The sequence below is a fragment of the Oxyura jamaicensis genome, chromosome 4 (genome assembly GCF_011077185.1).
Source record: "Oxyura jamaicensis isolate SHBP4307 breed ruddy duck chromosome 4, BPBGC_Ojam_1.0, whole genome shotgun sequence".
In the NCBI taxonomy this organism is placed as follows: domain Eukaryota; kingdom Metazoa; phylum Chordata; class Aves; order Anseriformes; family Anatidae; genus Oxyura; species Oxyura jamaicensis.
The window spans coordinates 66,995,558-67,016,704 of record NC_048896.1 but is presented as its reverse complement, the minus strand read 5'-3'; the positions used below and the strand labels follow the sequence as shown (position 1 = coordinate 67,016,704).

The following is a 21,147-nucleotide window of genomic DNA, read 5'->3' as shown; positions in this document are numbered from 1 at the left end:
ACTTGTTCTTTGCTCTCCCCTGAGAAGCTTTCCAGGTTAACTCCCGCACGTTGACATATAAATTTCAAACATTTACATTGACATGTAAATTTTGTACATGACAGTAAATTTCGCAGTCACCCTGTCATTACGCAGCATTCAGTAGTGAGAGCAGAACTGCTCTAGACAGCAGGGTGAAGACCAGATCCATCCTTGAAGTAAACGAACCTAGGCATGTCATTGCCAGTTCCTGCTATGAAAAGTTTGTGAAGAATCAGACTTTATTCAACTATCTGAAAGAGTAAGAGAGGGAGAGAAAGACAGGCTTTGCTTCTGACAGAACAGTTGGTTGTGTTTTTTTTTTGTTTGTTTGTTGTTGTGTTTTTCTCTCTCTTTTTTTTTTCTCTTCAAGGGACAAACCACCTCAAAACCACAACTTCCTCAAGGACTGCGATATTCATCCACAATGGTTCTCCTCATGCAACTTCCATTTTCCCAAGGAACCTCCTCAGCAGCAGCTGCTGTTCCCCAGAGCCTTCTCTAATCTATGTGCTTTGATATCTCTTTCCCAAAAGGGCTGAGCTGCTGGGAGAGGCAGAGGTGATATGACTCAGCATACCCTGCTGGACAAATGAGCCTTTGATTTTGAGAACATTTGCTCCCAGCGCTTCTGTACTGGGCTGCCAGTCAAGCCCAGAGCCAGAACTGTTGTCATCCTGCACACGCTGAGTAGCAGTCTGGCCAGTTTTGCATGGTAGCTGGACAGTGCCTCCTACATATCTGGTTCAAATTGGGCCCTAAAGGCTTCTCCTGAATCATTAGTTCATTCCCGCTTAGTCAATTGTTGCAAACGCAAATGGTAGACTGCTGGAACCAACATCCTAAAAAATAAAATCCGTGAGTATTGTGTGGATCCTCTCAAATAGAAGGATAACACTTTGCACAAATTTGAAACACATTCCAGAAGAGATGGAATCAAAGGAAATAGTATCTACTACATTGGTAAGCTATTACCACCTTTTACATAAAAGGGAAAAACAAGCCTGAAAACTTCAGGCCAACGTGATTAATAAGATGCTCCAGGGCAGGAAACATCCACAAACCTGTCTCTGACTGTCACACTGTTCTTCGACTTTCGAAAATAATTAACAGAGTTACTACCTGTTCTTTAACATTCCTAACAGATTCATTGTTGAGGAAGTAAAAGCCCAACTACATTTTTTCCCAAACAAAAGCACTTTCTATTGCTTACTCCTACCATCAAGGCAACAAACAATCATGTTATATGGAGGTCTCAAGTGCTTTTGAATACACAGGTCATGCTAATTTGGACCACTGCATTTAACTCTGTAAGACAATTTCATTAACACAGGACTGTGGCAAATGGTAACCCTTTTTAGCTTAGCTGCTCCGCGATTCACTGTCTACTGGCAGCTTTTACAAAGACACGAGCAGAACTTCTGCTATTAGGATAAAAGCAGCAAGCAAAAACAAAGCTTTGTTCAGGAAAAATCTCCAATCTGTTCTGTTACTGCAGCAAGTAAAAAGTTAGTTAAAGAGCCAGAATCCGTCCAATTTTAGCAATAGCTGATCAGTTCCCAAGCAGAAACAGACACCAGAGCAGCTCTCCATTCATTAAAGTGAAGAAAGAGCAGAAACAAGGTCTTGAAGTCACCACTGAGTCTACGGAGCTGTTTGAAGTGGATGAGCAGGTGCACCACCTTGCACTTAGATAACTAGGCTTTAATACGCAGCATGTTATCTGCACGCTTTCTTATAAAAGAAGGTGGGGAGAAAAAGAGCATGTAAAGGTACACAAAAGGCCTGGGTTAGATTAAGACATGTTTCAGAACTGAGCAAGATTTTTTTGGCAGTGTGCCTATCCCAACACACACCCCAGAGAACCGTACGTCGGAGAAGCACATGGGAGTCCTTCACACTTCCCCTGCTCCCAGAGCACGGCTGAGGTCAAGCTGGCCCCGCAGTACTTGGTCTGTCCCTTGGTCTGGCCCAGCTAAACGAGCCCCTCAGTGCAGCCCATACCCACACTGCACCATATCCTCCCTGCAGGATAAAAGTGCATGAATCCAAGTGTATCCAGGTGCCTGGTTAGGTAGGCCAGGCAGAAATATGAGAGAAGGAAAATCTTACTGTTCCTTGCCACCTGATGGACTGAGTTGTTTGCCATTAACAACAGAAGTGAGAGCTTTTCGTTGTACAAGTCATGCACGAGCAAATATTTGAGTATGAGAAAGGCCTCTGAACTGTGTCACATGCTGAGCCCTGCACAATTACTCTTCCTCAACTTACAGAGGGCGATAAGAAAGACAATGTCAGAAAAGTGAGTGTCCACTCTACCTTAATTAGTTTCAGGAGTCATTTAGCTGCTTTATCCTGGCCTGGGATAAACCTGCTCTCTGGCATGCGTGTCACTAACTTTGCAGCTTAAGCAGCCTGCATTTTATCTGTGGGAAGAGCTGAGATTCCAAAGGATGCAAACAGCCCCACCAAGACATACCAGAGCCTTTACTTGCATCTCTCCAGAAATGTTCTCATTTATCCAGGGTATTTTTTAAAAATGGCACTGCCAGTCATACTAGAAAGGAAGACACACAAATAGAAAGCTTTCCTTAGCTACTCCTAACAGCACAAGCCAATAAACCTCTTCCTCACGCACCATGCTTTCTTCCCAAACCACACAGTATTTGACAGAGTCTAACCCAGATTTCCCACACGTCAGCCCCTCCCTGTCATTACCGCAGGAGAAGCCAGCTTCCCTCAGATAGCAATTTTCTCTTCCAACTCAAACTGCAGACTCAGACTTGTGTCTTTCAGTAACCTCCAGAATCCTATCTTGACATTCTTATCCCATGTTATTGGAATACTCAGAAGAATTATTAGACAAGGCATTCTGGAAAACAAAACAAAACAAAAAAAACAACAACACTGTTTTCACAGCAAACAACAGCTGGGTCATGCTGTTACTTTGCTATGTTTTACCATTGCATTTTGGAAAGATTCACGCATTTCTGTAAACCAGAAATGGATCTGAAGAAACTCAGTCCACTGGGAGTAAAATGAACTGCAAGGATGTTCTCACGTTAGTCGTTTCTGTGCGCATTCCGATCAGCTTCAGTTGCCCAATGCTGTGTCACCCCGCGTAAGACAAACAAGATTACTTACTCATCTACATAGTGCTTTAGAAGAACAAACAGAAGCATTCAGTGAACTCTGAAGGGCATCGATGCTAAACACACAGTACTGCAAGAATTACTGCACTCGAACCCCATGTGGCCCTCACAGAGGAAAGGAAAGGTTCTACCGAAAAAGGAGGAGCATCTGCTGCCAGCCAGTCTCTGGGAGCATCCAAATTGCTCAAAGTACACCTGAGATCAGTTTTCCTTCTTATCTAACATAAACCAAGCATGACGCTGTAATATACAGAAATTTTTGGAGATTTTAACTGAAGTTGCCTGGTTTCCCCTAGGTTTGGATTCTTACCTACGTCTGCATTTCTAAAATCTTTGTAGAATATACTGAGGAACAAACCAGCTGATATGAGATATCTCACAATGGGAAAAAATGCCATAACTCCATGAACTTCAGGGGGAAAAAATCCAGCACTGGTCACGTGGTATGAAAAAGACAATTTTGTATTGCACTACAAACTGCTATATTCTCATTATTTGTCCCATAAAAGACATAGGCTTAAAAATCAACCTGCAGAATGCAGACTGATTAAAAAAAGAGCATTTTCTTTGGGTGAAGGAGAGTGTCTTGGTGCTTTCATAGTATCCCATTTCAAAAAAAATTTGTATGATGCACATGTAAAACACATAAACAAGCATAAGCCCCCACGAGCTGTAGGAGGATTCATTTCCTCATGTTCCTGACCTCTAATTCACATAAACTCATCTTGATAAGGCAGCCCTTCTGCTTCCAATTAGCATGTTTTCTCAGGCAAGGACTGTCCTGGTACATATGCTGAGGTTCAGCGAAGCTCCTCCTTTTTAACCCAATTGTAGAGCTTGAGGTGAGCGGGGCTGGGGAAGGGCAGATGACTGGCCGGAGCTGGCAGAACAAAACCCGCACACACCACTGCGTAGCCCGACCCTTGCCCCCCTGCTCTCATTGCTATCTTACCCAGCCAACTTCAAAGCATTTTTAACTCTCCCATGTGCATCTTTCTTATCAAACTCAATAGAAACAAGGTACTTTGCATCTGAACTAGGGAACTCGGTCCTGCAGTGCTGTCCAGCACTTAATGTTTGTCTATATTAATATTATCCTTCCCTTCCTAAGGGTGGTCCTTACTTTGGCGTGACTTCACCTTAGAAATTGCTGTGAGAATATCATCTGTAATCCAAACAGGCTCCCCTCACATGGGAATTGTTGTTTACAGAATATTTAAAAAAACTCTGCTGTCCGTTACCATCACCATTTGTCAAATGTTATCTTGTTCCTGTGTAATTTGGGTGCACGTGTAATTTTTATTGGGAAGCTGCATAAGCCTCGGAATAGCTGCATGTACTGATCTTTCTCTTTTTTTCATTTTTCCCTTCATACAGATTTGTGAGTGCTTTACTATTCTGGCTTTGGGTGCCTGTGGTGGGAATCAAGCCTTTATCCTTGGTTTTATTTAAGAATAGTTTTCCTTTGTTATTGCCAAGAACTGAAGACGACTTAAACAGATGGATGTCCCTACTCCCATCGTCAGGAGGTAAGTGTAACCTCCGTCAGTGAGACAAAGTATATAAGCCACTTTCTAGCACCTTTTGATCCATTCCTGCTCAAGTTTTTCTTTCTCAAAAAAGTTCTACAAGCTTTTGTTCAGCTCTGAAAAGTCTGGGTTTTCTTTCACTCACACACATTTCAGAGCAAACAGGATAAAGCCTGCACAGCAGAGACCAGGGATCATATATCTATTTATAATTTTCTTAATTATCTTGCTACATTGAAAGGTCTCTTTCCCCAGGCTGTGCATGGCTCTGAGCCTCTTTGTCACAGCCTTGATGACAAGCAGAGCGGCAGCTCTAAAGCAGTGCACTTAATTAGTATAATTTCTTGAATGTACCTGGAATACAATTTCAATACATCTCACTATGTCTTATCAATCTTTAAAAAAATAGGAAAAATATTTATAGTACACATTTCTATTCCTAGCTTTGCCACAAATCTCCTGTTTAGTTACAACAGATAATTTTCTCTGCAAGTTAGCTACAAACACTTTTCATTCCTGCTAATATATCATTATAATTCAAGCAAGTATTTATGTATATTAACATAACCTTTAATGTATAGCAATTGTAAAATCAATTTTAAAAAGGCAAGGCTGGATAGTCACTATACCAGGAAACCTCCAGCTACCTCACTGCATACTGAACTTCTAGACAGTGATTATTTCTTCTCAAAAACTTGTTGTTGGATGATAAGTCACAAATATTAGTCATAATTAGGGAAACTCCTATTAGATATTAGGGAAAAAATCGTAACGAGGGTAATCAAACACTGGAACAGGGTACACTGGAACAGGAACAAGGGTAATCAAACACTGGAAAAGTTTTGGCATCTGCATCCTGGGAAATATTTAAAAATAAATAAATAAATTGCTGAGCTGCTGTGCTTTGATCCTATGAACTTTTGAGCTGCAGAGGACAAACAGATAAACGCACCAGAGGAACTGAGAGGCATCTCAGAAAACAGCATCTAATGCATAGCCTACAAACAAGCACCTTAATTTTCCTCCATTCACGTCACAGACTTTAGATGTTCACCTAAAGCAAAAATTGTTTTTGTTTATTGATTTTTTTTGTTGTTGTTGTTTTGTTTGTTTTGAAGCTAGGTGTAAATAGCCTGCACACACGAAGACATGAGTGTTCATCACTGAACTCTGGCAACTAGATGCTAAATTGCAGTGCCCACCACACTAGTGGAATACACAAAGTCCACTAACTCAGTCTGAGAGGAAAAACATCTCTCTAACTCAACTCTGCACCCAATTGTCTGGTTTTCCTACGTGTCTCTGATGACAGATACCATTAAAAAAAGAGGAAAAAAACAGGAAATACTAAATCCAAGACACTTTCCAAGAACAAGATGAATCCCAAATTCCATCTGAGGACAAGTGGGCCAAGCCCAACTGTGAACTCTGAGGGCACCGAAAGCAGGTCTGAAGCCTAATTGCGGGCTAGACACCCATACCTCTGTATGAAAGCATACAGAGGATGGACATCCTGGGTTGTATTTGCCAGGAGCATTCTGGGTTGAGACCAAAGCAATGGTGGCTCTGTAGAACCCAGTAACAGACTCGGCTTCTTGGTTGTATTTGCACTTAGCAGTTGATTCCACATTTGTACCAACATTGATATCCATGCAAGTGAGGTTAAATCTAGTTCAGGTTATGCTTAAGCAGGATGAGACTATACTTCTGTCTGCAGTGCAAACACACCCACTCAAACCCTTGGAGAGGGCTCTAATTCCATTGCAGTCAAAGATACTACTTGTCTACTTCTTTCTAGATGTGCTTGATGCTTTTTTCATTATTTTTCCTCCCACTCTTCCTCCTCCATAGATCCTCTCTCTTTTTTCCCCACGTATTGTAAATACATCCATCACCATTACACATTTTCCTTTGTACCACACTGTGCTGCTCCTGTTTGAAAAACTACTTCATTGACTACCTTCCCTTTGATTAAGCCAACTGTTACATGAGCAGTTCTGGATAAAGAGAAAGGATGTCTTCAGATGAAGATATACAGGGGTTATTGCCACCAATACCGCTTACAGAAGAATGCTTACATGGTAACATGTTACAAAATATGTTGTACTAAGTCTCCACAGAAATCAGTTCCATCTTTCTCATTATTGTGCTACAAGCTTGTGTTGTGTGCTGTGCGGTATCTAAAATATCCTCCATCAGAACACAGGTCATGAGAAATTCTGCTGAGAAAGGCTTCACACACGTTCTGGCACAACGACGGTTCTAAGAAATACTAATGTGCCTGGGGAAGTGCTCAGGGAGGTCTCTGAAGCAAGCAATAGTCTTCCTATTCTTCTACCTTCTTTTCCAGGGTTTCATTCCCCAGCAACCAGGAGCAATTCCCAAATCATTTCTTCCTCCTACATGTTTCCCACCTGGGACAAAGACACTTGAACCCAGTGCCATGGCAACCCCATCAGCCACACAAGCACTTTGGTTCTTTAGGGAAAATGAAAATTCTGAAAGGAAGCTGGGAGATAAAGGCTCCTATTCCTTGTTTCCCACTGTTAGGAAGTAATTACAAAAATACTTTAATCTGAAGTGCTCTCTGGGTGAATAGGTTGTCATTTAAAAAAATACTACAATTTCCCCCTGTGAAGGGGAAAATAAAATTGGAAAACTTTAAGCACATTAACATGCTGTGTAAATTCCAAGCTAAAAGGTTGGTTGTCATCATTATACTATATGAAAAGAAAGTGCATGGAAAAAATAATAAATGAATGAACAGGAGGAAAGATAAATCAAACACTTTGTGATCAGCTCAAGTAGAATATGATCCAAAACCTGCCTCATCAGCCCACTGACGTAAATCTGCGTCTTCTTACTGACTCCACTAGACTTGGATCAGGCTTTTACATTTTTGAGGAATATGATTTGGATTTTATTTTTACCATAATCCTGATCCTGATTCAGAAGAGCTTGCAAAGAAGGCTTCCTGTGCGCAAATTTGATTCTAGCTCTTCAGTTCTTTGCTTGTTTCTATTGTTTCTTGAATGCTTTCAAGGAACAAGGTTAATGATCGCACATCTCGGTGATGTTTGTCAGCTTATTAACAAAGAAGGACGGATTCTTTTCATCCTGTCCAGACAGAATGATATCATTATTATGCTTTCAAAGCCTTCCAGCTCAGGCCTGTCCAGAGAGCATTTTTTTCCATTCCTAAGTGAAAGAGTATTTTGGTGATAAAATCTTAAAATATTTATTTAAATAATGTTTTAACATGACAGTCTCATATATTCTTTTTTTTCAGTTTTGTATGCACAGCTTGCTCTCCCTCTGCCCCCCTGAACCTCCACCACCCTATGCAGAATCTTTTTATCTTTGCACTTTATTTTTGCCCTTAAGAATAAGTGTTTTTTCTTTAAGAGACATTATTTGGGAATAACACTCATGACATGAACACTGATCATGAGTACCTGTAGTATTCAACTAAAATGAGAATCACAGATGTTCAGTATCTTTAGGATCAAGACTTATATTACTGGGGAAGTGGAGCTTACAAAATGTCATCCCAGGGCAACCTAATATGGAAAAGCCGTTAGGAGACAATCAGGCATATTTACACCCATGAAGAACTCTAGAGATCATCCTGCTCTATGATAGGATTTCCAGACTACACCTAGCCAGACGCTCATCTCAAATGCTTAAAAACAAACTTCAAGTGCCTTTAAAAAAAGTTTCAGAAGCCGTACTCCCTCCTACTGGTCCAGCAGACTTCTTAATGAGCATCAGCACTCACACAGCAAGAAGAACATTTTCTGCTCCCCAGTGACCCTGCAAAGTAGCCAAATGCTAGAGCAGAATGTGTGCTTGGTGGCATCCTGCAAACTGCTGCCCCACAGGGTACGTCTGCATTAACCAAGTCACAGAGCTTTCCGTATGGCTTCTACAGTATATCAACTACTTACGTATTTTCAGAAAAAGTGTGAAACCTTGCACAAATCACCTTCAAGATAAAGTACCAGACATGGATAATGCCAAAGTAGTAATATTTAGGAAGAGAATTATTCTCTAAGCAGCTCATTCATTTCAACCTAAGAGTAACTGGTAAGTTAAAGATGGTAACCCATTATAGCTCAAACTAGGAGCTGCCCCTTTTTCCACCTATCAGAGTAATGGCTGGTCAGAGGCTGCTGGCTGTGGAAATCATACCTCTTTCTCCCTTTGTTCATCTATCTCCTTTTCTAAAGCTGAAAAGATTCATTAAGATTCTGGGCTATAAAGTCCCCACTGTCAATTTCTGTGTCCCATTTCTGGGATGCCTTTTTCCCCTGGCACAAGTCAGAGGGAAGCATGCTGCATTAGCTGGAAATTTCTGTGAAACTCAGAAATCCACATATTCCTTCTAAGCCTAATGAGGAGGTCCTCTGTAGTCTTAGCAGCCTGTCTCAACGCACTGTCACTAGCTGTAAGCATGTACTTCTTCATTCATATTCCGCTACCAGGTGCACCGTGGTTGATTCTACCTACTTTCTGAACACAGATACAAATTTTCAGTAATTTTCTCAAATTCAAACAAACAAAAAAAAAAAACAGGACGGTAAATGTATTCTGCATATATAGTATGGAAATTTTTGTTCCAGGTCATGATTACATTAAACATTACAAGCTGACCAGTTTCTACATGGTTTTCTGTAGAACTCATCTGACCCAGTTGTTCGCAAGGAAGAATAATCAAGCTTCTTTCCTATTCCCAGGGGAGAAATCCACTTGATGTTTCTTGATGCTGTATCACATCCTCCCATATTAAAATGGTTTTCAATGGCTGGGACTTCCCGGGGGAGGCCTTGGCTACCATCCTGCTGAAGAGGAAGAGCTTCCGCTGTCCAACAGCACTAACCATAATTAACTGGCTCAGAATTTCAAACCAGAAAACTGGCACATTCAGTGCAGTGGAGACTGCAGCTACCAATTCATTTAGATTTTTTTTTTTTTTGTACTCATCTTAACATGAACTGTTGGGGTCATCCTACTAACTTGCATGTAGGTGCCTTCATTGCCTCACATTAGCAGAAGGAAGATCAGGTTCTGAGAAATACAGCAGGACAAAATTCATTGAATTAGCAGACAGATTATCCATGAAATAAAAATAAACCGTTCATGAAATAAAAATAATCACTCCTGCCACCAGGCTGTCAAAAAATGGAGAAATTATCCATGTTTCCCTGATCTCACAGGGTGAGAGTGTAGGCAGATGGGGCATTTTCTAAGCATAAAACAACAACAAAACCTGCCTGCCATATGGCAGATAATCATTCCTTAAACCTGTGAGTTAATGCAGTTAATTGAAAACAATCTTTCCACAAAGCAAATGATGAAAACAACACAGTGGTGCACACCAGACGTCATTCCCTAAAGGGGCTACAGATAGCCATGGATACGATAGTTGGAATCAGCACAGGGTGCTGCTTCGAGAGTAAGATTACTTTGCTGCATAAGGGGGAAGGCTAACCCCACAGTATCCAATAGCTTGAGGCATCCTAATATCTTCTCCAGAAAGCCAGATTTATGGTTCCCTCCTTTCCAAGAAAGCTCACTGAATTTTATCACAAATAACTGTAATAAAAACAGGAAAGAGAGGTAGATAGATCATATATGTCTATCTGTTTCTGTGAGGACACAGTACACGAACTGATAAAAACTCCACAACTCAACATTGTGATCACTGCTAATATCTTGATCTTAAGCTGGTAATATTCTTGACTTAGAATTCCTAACCTCATTCTATCTGTTTGTTTGAAAAACCGTCCAACAGATTCCCAAATGTCATAAAATCCTGCAGAAATACCAGATGTCCCATGAGACAGAAAGCATCTTCTGTATAGCTGGGATTGAAAGCTTTTATGGTAATAGTATCTTACAAATAAAAATGTTCCCTCTTTTAGAGGGAACACAATGCAGGATATCCTATTTCATTGTGGAAGAGGGATTTTACACAATGTTTCCCACTTCACTGATAACAACAATTTTATGTACTTTTTTTTATCTTAATATCTAGTTTGTTGAGTCATCTGTCATCTATTACTAAAAACTTGGATTCTTGTCTGTGTTGGCTAAAGACGTGGCTGAACTTCTAAACCTCCAGCAGACTGTACTCTTCATTTCTGCCTCTGGCCTGAGTGGAGGACAGGGGCAGGAGATATTGAGAAGGATTTTCATGAATCTGTATGAGCTAACTGATTAAACACGGCTGTTTCACAGTGGCATAATATGCAGCTGTATTTCCTGAACTCAAATGTGCATAAAAGCTCTAAGCTGTCAAAAGTAAGTTAGAAAGATTTCCTGTGAACTTGAGTAATGTTTACTATTTATTTAGTTAGAAGAGCTGCTGCGTTAACCCATCATGTGGGCCATGCATTTCCTCAGGCTCCACAGGCTTCAGCAGCTTGCTTTTACTTTGGTATTTGCATCTCAAAAAAGCATTTTGAAGACATAAGGGTAAAGCCAATATAACTTACTGCTTTCCTGTGCCTACTCTCTGCCAAGATCGAACTACCAACCAACAGTGCAGACAAGGCTCCAGTTTACCTTATATAACTAAGGATAATAGCGTAATAAGGATCAGTCTTGGTCCTATTGGGAATAGTCAGTAACTGGGTATAGCTAGTAATTATGAAAGGTAGTTAAAAGCAGAAAAATCATTCCAGCCAAAAAGAAGGGAGGGAAAATTAGGCAGCCTCCATCTAACACCTTTCAGTGAAAACGAGGAAAGATTGGACAGACTTGCAGTTTTCACATCAGACTGGAAAGTGGCTTACATCCTGGCACCATGAAAATGAGACCTTTAGACAGATCTGAAAACTACAGAACAGTGGAAGCTCACCTCTAGAAGAAAATTTATTTAACACAAAAGAAACCCTCTCGGGAGAAAGTTCAAGATACCAATAGCAACTGAAACACCTACAGCATTCTCACAAATGCCCAGGCACGTCATTCTCTTATCTATGCCAGGATTAGCAAGGGAGACAGTGGTCTTATACATGGACTATCGAGAGGTTCTCTGACCACTTTGGATCTGCAAATGAGCTGTGTAGGAAGTACATTGAACTGTCTGGCAGGGCAAAAATCAAGGGGAGTTCTTCTGTGTATATTACCTATTAGAAAGGATGCTAAAAGCCTACTATAAAGACACTTTACCAAGACTTACAAGCTTGTTCTAGCTCACAGGGACAGATAAGGACGTGATGTTTTCAGTCAGCTCACAGTAAAGGAACTGATCAGCAAAACTGATATTGTGGTGGATTCTGTACGTACGGAAACTAAAAAGTCCATATAACATTGGTTCTATGGTAGTGGGAATTCTTTCATGTTAGTTCAAGTATTACCTGGGAATATAACTTTTTGGAATGGAATAGTCTGGGTGTCTTGAGAAACAGAGCTCTTTTAAAATATTTTAAAATAGATCTGCTAAAATATTTTAAAATAGAATAGCAGATCTTTTTCTACCCCAATAAGCTGCACGTTCTACAGGACTGGGCCATACCTTGGCATCACCAGGCACTTTCACCTAGGTATAGTTACATGTGTGAGTCATCCAGGAATCTGTGGCTGTTACTTCTAGGAACTTCAAATTCAAAACACATCAATCAACAAGTCAGTTGCAAAGACAGTGGGTGAACAAAACAGTTTTCCTTGGTTTTGCATTACAAGTTATAGGAGAAAGGGGAGGGAAGAAAATATCTTGCAGATGGCCAGGAAGCAAATGTTAACATATCAGTCACAGAAAGAATGACAAAGTGATAGCTTTGGTGGAGCTCCCTCATCAGAAGACTTTGCATCAGGCAAACTGAAATACAGAAACATTTGTGTAGTACATCAGTAAAGCACCTACCAGAAGTTACCACGAACACAGACTGTTGGATCATACCATAATCAAAGGTTTTGTCTTGTTCATTTTTGCCAGGAGTGAACAAGTTGGTAGTCCACGATCTGCACTGCCCAGCTCTCTACAGCACTAACCAGGCTTCAGAGTGCTCCCAGAAACATCACACTGCACTCAGTTGTTTCAGTACAAAACAGTGGCAGACACAAGCGACTCTTCTCTCCTATCCTACATTTTCATTAAAAGCAAAAAGCCGTACCTTTTTCAGAATCATCTGCTAGCACAGCAAGTTCCCTTAGTCTGGGAAGCATGTCTATGTATCTTGATCAAGTTCTGCTTCATTTCATGATGCTCCTTTTTCACTGAATGCCCTCCAGATATCCACATCTGCCTTTGTGGTTCTTGGTTCCCCTTGCCAAGAAAGGCTCTATCATGTACTGCATAGATCTTTTCCAGACAAATGCTAAAATAACAACGCTCAGCATCATAGTAACAGATCTCCTTTGCCAAAGGATGGAATAAAGTGATCCAGAAGAAACAGCCTGAACTTTTTGATCACCAAGAAATCAGCTACAGACACAGGGCTTTGACACTAAGAGGATCACGACTAGTCACAAAAAGGTAGCTGTTGTTCTTAAGTGCTTCCACTTCCCAAACAGAAGAAAATGCAAAAGAACAGAAAGCATTAAGACCCTCAAGACACTGACTGCATGCAAAACAACATTCAGAGACTCTCAGGCAGGACTCAGCATTCACTGTCTCCTTAATCAACATATATTATGAATCATGATTTACAAATCCTTCATTGGAGCTGTGAATACTTTGCCTCAGCTATCACGCGTTCCTGCTAACCTTCCTCACGTCATAGCTACCTGAAATTTGCGAAGGCTTCCATGTGTTCAAAGCATGTACAAATAAAGTCTGTGAGCACATGAAAAATGGTAGAGGAATGAGATGTTGTGTTGACTGAAGCAGACCCAGAAGCTTCGTCATCAAAAACATACTGTGGTGTGACCGGTCTGACTCTGCCAGCCTAACTGACAAGGTGGTTTCAAGGTAGAAATGTAGCACTGAACCCACTGTCACTACCATAAAAGCTTTTTTGGCATTGTTCAGTCAATCATATGACAGAGGTGCATGAGCTACATTGGAATGACCTCATTTGGGTACCAAAAGCAAAGTACCTTTGGCAGCACAGAGCTCGGAGAAAAGCTAGGTCTATTAGCTTGCATGGTACAGACTGCTGCTGGTCTCTGAGCCTGCTGTGATATTGCCATGCCATACTGCTGTCAGCAGCATGGTCTTGCCTTCTGATAAGGTAATAGAAGTATGACAGGATTTTATTTGAAATGGCTGGCAATTCCTACCCACTTTTTCAGAGACAGGACTGCAAAAACACACCAAATAATTTAAGTCCCTGAGGACTGACGATGAGGGAGTGCTCACTCCTCTCTGTTTAATGTTTGTGTTTAGTTCTAATTCTGGTGTTGTACTTGTTCTCAAACCCTTTTAAGTTGCAAGAACATATATATGAACACAGAAGTACAAAGAGGAATCTGAGATGCTGAGAGATGCTGAAAGAAGGCAAACTACTGAAAGGGAGAGGAGCTGCTCTAATCCATAGCATCAAAAAATTTAACATTTACTACTCAATGCAATGGCTTGTAAGGATTTGTAGAATATTAAAAATGAGGGAAAAAAAACATGAAACAGAATGGATTGAACCACACGGTAATTATTCTCAGGTGGATCAACCATGTGACCTTTAAGACCCAGCAGAACTCTTGGATATGTCAAAGGATATATTTGATCAAGACAATTGCTTTCAAACTGTATTAATTGCAGCCAGTAGTAGTAGGAAAACAGTTATCAGTCATTGGCACAATTTAGCTATGCTTGGAAATAAAGAAGACCCAGATTTTAAACAGAAGTTGTATAGACAAGCAAGCCTTAATAACAACTTAGAATATTGAAGTCACGTGAACATTTCTATTAACACGTCATGTCCTACAACTCTTTAACAAATTAGGCAGAGCTCAGACTTGTTTCAGCTGAAATCTGTACAAACCTCGCCTTTGGCTTGAGGAGGAAAAAAAACACCAGCATTTTGCAGCATTTCTTGAAGAGAACACCACACGGCTAGGTTTTGACCTCCTAGATGGATGCACAAGTGCTGCTCTTGGCAGAGAAACTGTGTACCTGACACTGATGTCGTATTTCATCAAAATATTTAAACACTGTCTTTTCAAACAGCTCGGTCAAAACTGCCTCTTTCAAAAGCTACAGTAGTCTACAGTTACCTGGAAGGGATTTGTAAACAAGCACACAGGTGTACTGTACCTTCTGTGTGGACATCGGGGAGTATATCAGCGGTGTGCTGCACTACAGCTGATCGCCTGTACACCATATGGATTCTTCCCTTTTCCTCTTCCATTTGTTTTCCTCTTTCCAAAGGCTCAATGAAGTATTCATCCTTATCAGTTCTTATCATTCCAGCCTGGTGAGGAAGAGAGAAAGCACACACATAGGTCATTTGAGAGCCCAAAGGCCTGGCCTGATGCTTTAAAAACAAATCTCAAGAGGGGTGAAGTATAAAACACTCAGCATATTACTGTACTGTAAGAATCAAATTACTGCTGGGAACTTTGGTAGTTCCTCTGGACTCCTGGCCAGAGGCGATATCCTCTGCATTCTGATGCTGTTCATCTGCCTGAGGCCCATGTTCAAAGGCATTAGGTTAAAATCTTGTACGGATATGAGAGACATTACCCCTTCAAAAACATAACCAAGACCAAAGTCACATAGGAGTTTATCACTTGCACATTATACACCATTAATTTGTAACCCATGTACAGAATGCTGAGCACTGTGTGCTGCGAATCCTGAACTCATACGTATTCTGAACTGAACATGGCTCAGACCCCTCATTTTAGTTCATTAAAATCAGTAGAAGTCATATGGTTTCCTACTTAAACGCATATTGCTCCGTCCAGTAACCATGTAGCCATTGATAATCCTTCAGACTATTTTCTTTTTATGTCTTCCGCCTGAAAAAGCTGTGCAACAGGTTTACATAGAAGGCAGATTGATCCTGGTGATTACCGCAATTACACTCACCAGAGCAGTCACACCTGCCTAAGTCCAGGCTAAGGGAAAAGAGACTCAAGCTCAGGAGGGAAAATTTCTTTGTCAGTATTTGAATATAAATCACAGTAAATAATGGAGAAGGAAATCTGGCAACACGCTCAAGGAAACAGTCACTTAGGAAACCCTTAGTAAAGGCCTTCAACTCAGAAGCTGCCTTTAAGAGCAGTAGGACCGTACTCCTTCCAACACAGCCAGTAAAAGCGGTAACATCACATAGGGTGAAAATCAGGTACAGAGTATTTGAAGACAGTGGAAAACACCAATGGGATATGCATTCTGAGCAATCCGCAAGCTGTTTTCAAAGGTATTAACTTACAAAATATGAACCTGTATATAAAATGCAGCAGAGCAACTACTGACAAGCATTACCTATCTGGCCTTATTTTTATACAATGCTGTTCTCCTCACAAGGAGGTGAGCTACCAGGGCACTTCCCCCCGATCCCCAGCAGATCCTCCTGACGTGGGTGCCTGTCCCTTTGTCGAGGGAACAGACAGGAAGAGACAATTCTGCAGCCCTCTCCCTGTCCATTTTGGCTCACCCCTGCTGATGGGCAGAGGAGGTGGCACTGAAGACAGAGCGGGACTGGAGGGTGCCAGAGTCATTTTCTGTATAAACTTACATAATTTGTCAGATACAAGTAGACAGAATTATGAAAGTATGTAACAGTGTATATAAAAAATGAGTATTTTAATCAAGGTATTCAAAATGGCACAAATAGTATTGCACCACAAGCTTTCCATGCTCCATGCCTTCTCTTACATCTACGTTCTTTTTCAGTTAATAAACTTCTTCAAATATTAGCTAAACTGCATGAATCTAAATACCATATTTTCCCTTTCTTTTCATTACATGAATAGCAATAAGAAGTGAGATATTCGGTAGATATAACTCAGCTTAGCATCACAAGTCAGTTTTTCATGTAAGTACACATGATTAGACTGGGAATTAACAAGGCTCCTTAGCATGTTAATGGCTTATTTGCTTGGCATTTCTCTAAGAAGAACTACGTTTTGTATGCACAGTTGCTATGTTACTGATGTAAGACCTTATCTTGGTATAAAGACTTCTTGGTTCAAAAAAAAAAAAAAAAAAAAAGAAGAAGAAGAAGAAGAAAAGAAGGAAAAAAGTGCTCTATGAAGCTGTTGCCTATGAGTTGAATGTAGTTCTATCCAAAGTCCTCAGTGAGGAAGTGAAGCTTGGCTTCATTTTCCAGCTTTAATGTGTATACTTCTCGTCTGTGTTAAATCTGCAGAGCCCACAATTATATTTTTGAGAATGGGTGTGCCTTTCTGTAAAAGGAATATAAGAATAATCTTCAAGCATCAAGTACAGTTTCCATTTTTACAACTCTCCATAACACACTCTGACAGACCTAAGACATTGTACCCCCCTTAAGCTGCAAGTCATTATCTACTCCTGAAAAGACTCCTACTAACTTCACAGATACTGGTAACCCTCCTGTATTAATATCAGATGGAAATAGTAACTATTTTACAAGTCTAATTACTAATTAATAAGAGAAGTACCCCAAGTGAACAACCTATTTCACCTAAATCCTGCTTTGAGATTAACAGCACACACAAAGATCCCTTTCCCTGCAAAGGCATCTTGCAGAAGAGACTAGCATCTAAATCTACAAAGCACAGGGCTGCTTGTTATCTGGCACAATTGCTGCAGCACACACAGTTTTTCTGTAGAAGATGCAGCACAGTCTCTATTGCCTTGGCACACATCTGGAATCACACACAGGTCGTGCTCCTTTTCCTAGCTAGATGCCACTTCAATCAAAGGGTAGTGCATACCGACTTTCTTTAACCAGTTGTTTGAGATGAGTATTTATGCAGACAGACGGCTTATCTCTACCTGTTCAGTCTCATGGAAGAGGATAACTCCATTAATTTCAGTGGGTTGGAACTTCTTTGAGGAGATGCAGGCCCACAATCACGAATAGACATGATGCAATTGCTCTGCAAAATTTGCAAATGGAGCTAAAAGGCTGGATTTCAGTCTGGTTATCGGCAACGTGGGTTTCCTAGAGAACGATAACTCCCACAGATCCAGAACAAGGCCAATGACCTGACCTCCAGTACAAGTCACAACCTCCCCCTGGCGCAGAGGAGAAGTTAATTAAAAATACACAGTGTCAAATGGCTTGCAGAGGCTGAAGGCAGCATTCACAGACCATTTACCACATGCAGCGTTGTGCTTTTTGGAAGAATGGTGTTCCCCGCAATCCCAAGAGGGAAAGGAGGAATTACAGTGGAAAGCAGGCAATTGTGGCTTTGTCGTCAGAGGGCCAAACCTAAAGGGCTGAGGAAGGAAAACTGAATGTGGATTTTTTTTTAAAAAAAAAAAAGTTACATTAACAGGAACACATTTGGTTTTTATTCAACAACATAACTCACTGACTTTCTTCCTCATCCTGTCCACACTTCTCAGCCTTGTTTTATACTCTGCTTGATTAGCAGGTTTGATTTTTTATCACTTGTGTGAGAGTTCAATACGTTTTTTCATCTACTTTTGAATACAGAATTTACCCAGTTTTGAGATAGTCACCCTTGCTATGTTTTACTACTACAACAAACAGTATAAATATTAACATGCTCTGTCTGATACTGAGTACGTAGGAATTAAAATTACTATAACAGCATTCTGTTACACAGAACACTCCAACAGACAACACATTTTTATAACCTTTTTCTCCTTTCATTGGAAAATGAAATGTAGAACCAACAGGAACAGTTTTGGTCCATTTTAACAGCCTACACTCAAGTGTGAATGCAAAATCCAGCTTTCTTTCCATTCTGTGTTTTTTTTTTCTCCAAAATTTCATCGATAAAGAGTTTTAAGTTTTCCAAATGAATGGAGAAAGAGGGGCATAAGCAGGTATTACACTTCCAAGTGAATCTTCACTGTAAACTCTACTGTCAATGCAACATTTTCTTCCCACCAGACAGAAAAGCAAGCAGGTGTTTAGAGCACATATTTTTAAAGGCTCACTTGGAGAAAAGATTGTGGTGGATTTTCAAGAAAGAAGTATGTAGTGGATTTTTTTTTCCACAAAAGCATATTTATGGAGCAATACAGGAAAGCACAGTCTGAAATCTTGGAATGCTATTAATTTTACTACTTTTTTTTTTTTTTTTTTTTTACAAATTAGTAATGTTCAACATTTCCATCAACTGAAGGATGCAGTTGGAAATCTGTGCTTCTGTGAAGTTTATCTAGAACTGTCCTCACTAGTCTTAAAATGTGAGAACAAGAACACAACAAAGCTATCAAAAGCAAAAAGAAGCCTTTGTGGCACAGTGACTGAGAAAGCCTGGAAATAAACCCGCCTGTTCTCAGCACTATTTCAACCCTGACTGAGACTTGGGGAAGTGGATTAATTTCTCAGCCTTTTCCAGACTCACTTCTCCCACTTTTAAAAGGGCAACATTTGCAGCATTTCCACTGAAATGTACCCTTCAGTACACTGAAGGGTACTACAGGGGAAACGGGCTCAAGTTCTGTTTAGCACCTTCTCTGCACCCCCACTGCTGCCTAATATCTATAAATTTGTCTTCAGCTGACTCCTGACCAGTAACCCACATCATCCCTGCAACTCTCCTCACAGCCCTCCCCAGTCCAGAAGTAATGGTGCATAGCAAACCAAGGGAAAGCCTTTCTGCCAAATTAAGCAGATGCAGAAGCAGGTCCCATCTGAGTTCGTAATAAAAGGTGACTGGGAGCAAGGCCAAATCCAGTGTGGCACAGGCAGCCCACCCAGGAGGATTTCCCAGAGGACAGCAGAGGACGTGTTCTTACTGGAAGATCCTGACAAAACAAAACCTGTAAAACTGGAGGATTTTTTTTCAAATGCAAGAAGACACAGACAATAATAATAAGGGAATTACAAATGATACAAAGCCTTGAAAAACTAGTCCACAAAGGCATGTTAAATAAGGAGTTGCTGAGCCAAAATCAACAGCATTTAAGGGGGAACATGATTCTGTATAAATATGCATAGGGTATTAGCTGCAAGAGAGGAAAGAACCATTCATTCAGAGCAGTACAACAGAGAACTGTGGAGTGACCCTCAAGAATGGATACATTTAACTTCAGTATTTGAGTAAACATTACGGGTGGGATTTTCAAAAGTATTTTAGGAAGTTAAATGCCCCATTTCTAGTGGTTTGCAAGGAGGGCAAGTCGTTTAATTCTCAGGTGTGTTTTGAAAAGTCCACCCTCAAACGTCAGAAAGTGAAAGCACTTGTTCAGCAAGGCCGCCAAGTCACAATATCGGCCATTATCAAATCAAGTGCTCCTCATACTCGCTCCTGAGCATTACCAGAGAGTAGGAAATGCTTTGAGTTGTTAAAACCTACAGTGCATTTATTTTACAAAATAAACCTGTGACAGTATCCCCATCCTGCCTATCATTGCAGGGTGAATACCTAGAGGTCAGTTCATGCACTCACTTCTTGATGCCAGTCTCCACTGCCCACCTCTGCTTGCAAGTTGGTTCTTTTTTTCTTCTCATTGTCCTCACCTACTGAAGAAATGGTGTTTCCAAAAATGAAAGCCACAGGGTTTTTTTGTTTTGTTTTTTCATGCAAAGCCCTCTACAAAACACTCATTTGCCTAACTGCTCATGAAAAAAGTAGGACTAAAGTTATGTTACTGTAGTGCTAAGACCTCTATTGCTGTATTCATCAATAGCGTCTCACTGTTCCCACCTCCTGCCCTACCTGCACTGGTTTCCTGCCATCTCACTGAAATCTGTAAGTTCTTCCAAGCAGGAGTTGCCTTCACATGCTGTGTCACTACAGCATCTAGCGTAGAAGGATACCTGACCCATCAGTAAATGCTGATTTATGCCAAATACACTACAGGCACATTGTCAATAGAAAACAAGTATTATAACTATCTGCGTATAAATGCTTGGAAAGAGCACAGAATCCTTAATGGGAAACACCAAACAACTGAAATGATTCGAGGAGGCCACGTTTAGAGCAGATCCAAGTAGGCATGCTGTGTTACCAGCCTCCTTCAGATCTTTAACTGCTTCAGCAGGTACTGCTTTCTTGCTAATGGAATTCCAAGCGCAGAGCATTTGGTGAACTAGGAATGTGAATGCAGGGAGGACAGTACTAGAAGTCAGGCTCCAGGACAGTCAAGCACCAGTTTACAGATTTTCCTGGATCTCATACAGCAGTGGCCACCGTGGGCTCCAAGGGAAAGAGCAGGGAAAGCAAAGCACAATGCGGTGCCTCTTCCCTAGAGCAACCCAGGAGCTTTGTAAGCAGGAATCCAGGCCTGGTGCAATACCCTGTGCTGCAGAAGGTGAGCGGTTCCCTGGTAGCAGCAGGGCCAACACAACCACAGCTATGCAGTGCTGGCCTGCCTGCACGCTCCTTCCATCTCTATTTCCTTAGACAGGCCACACCACTTAATC

The 21,147-nt window shown here is 40.9% G+C and overlaps 1 protein-coding gene across 19 annotated transcripts in view; it reads right to left on the bottom strand.

The window, feature by feature from the left end:
• Window positions 1-21,147, bottom strand: part of ADAMTS3 (ADAM metallopeptidase with thrombospondin type 1 motif 3) — a 152,903-nt gene that overhangs the window by 81,192 nt on the left and 50,564 nt on the right. For 16 of the 19 annotated variants that reach the window (XR_004750290.1, XM_035324386.1, XM_035324384.1 and 13 more), the window contains one exon: window positions 14,901-15,057. Coding sequence is in view for 18 of the 19 variants with exons in the window: in XM_035324386.1 (XP_035180277.1) it covers window positions 14,901-15,057 (157 nt within the window). In the remaining variant the exon portion in view is untranslated. Of the gene's footprint in view, window positions 1-3,162; window positions 3,184-14,900; window positions 15,058-17,431; window positions 17,459-21,147 lie in introns of those variants that run through there. The other 3 variants (XM_035324398.1, XM_035324401.1, XM_035324400.1) reach the window with 3 other exon arrangements.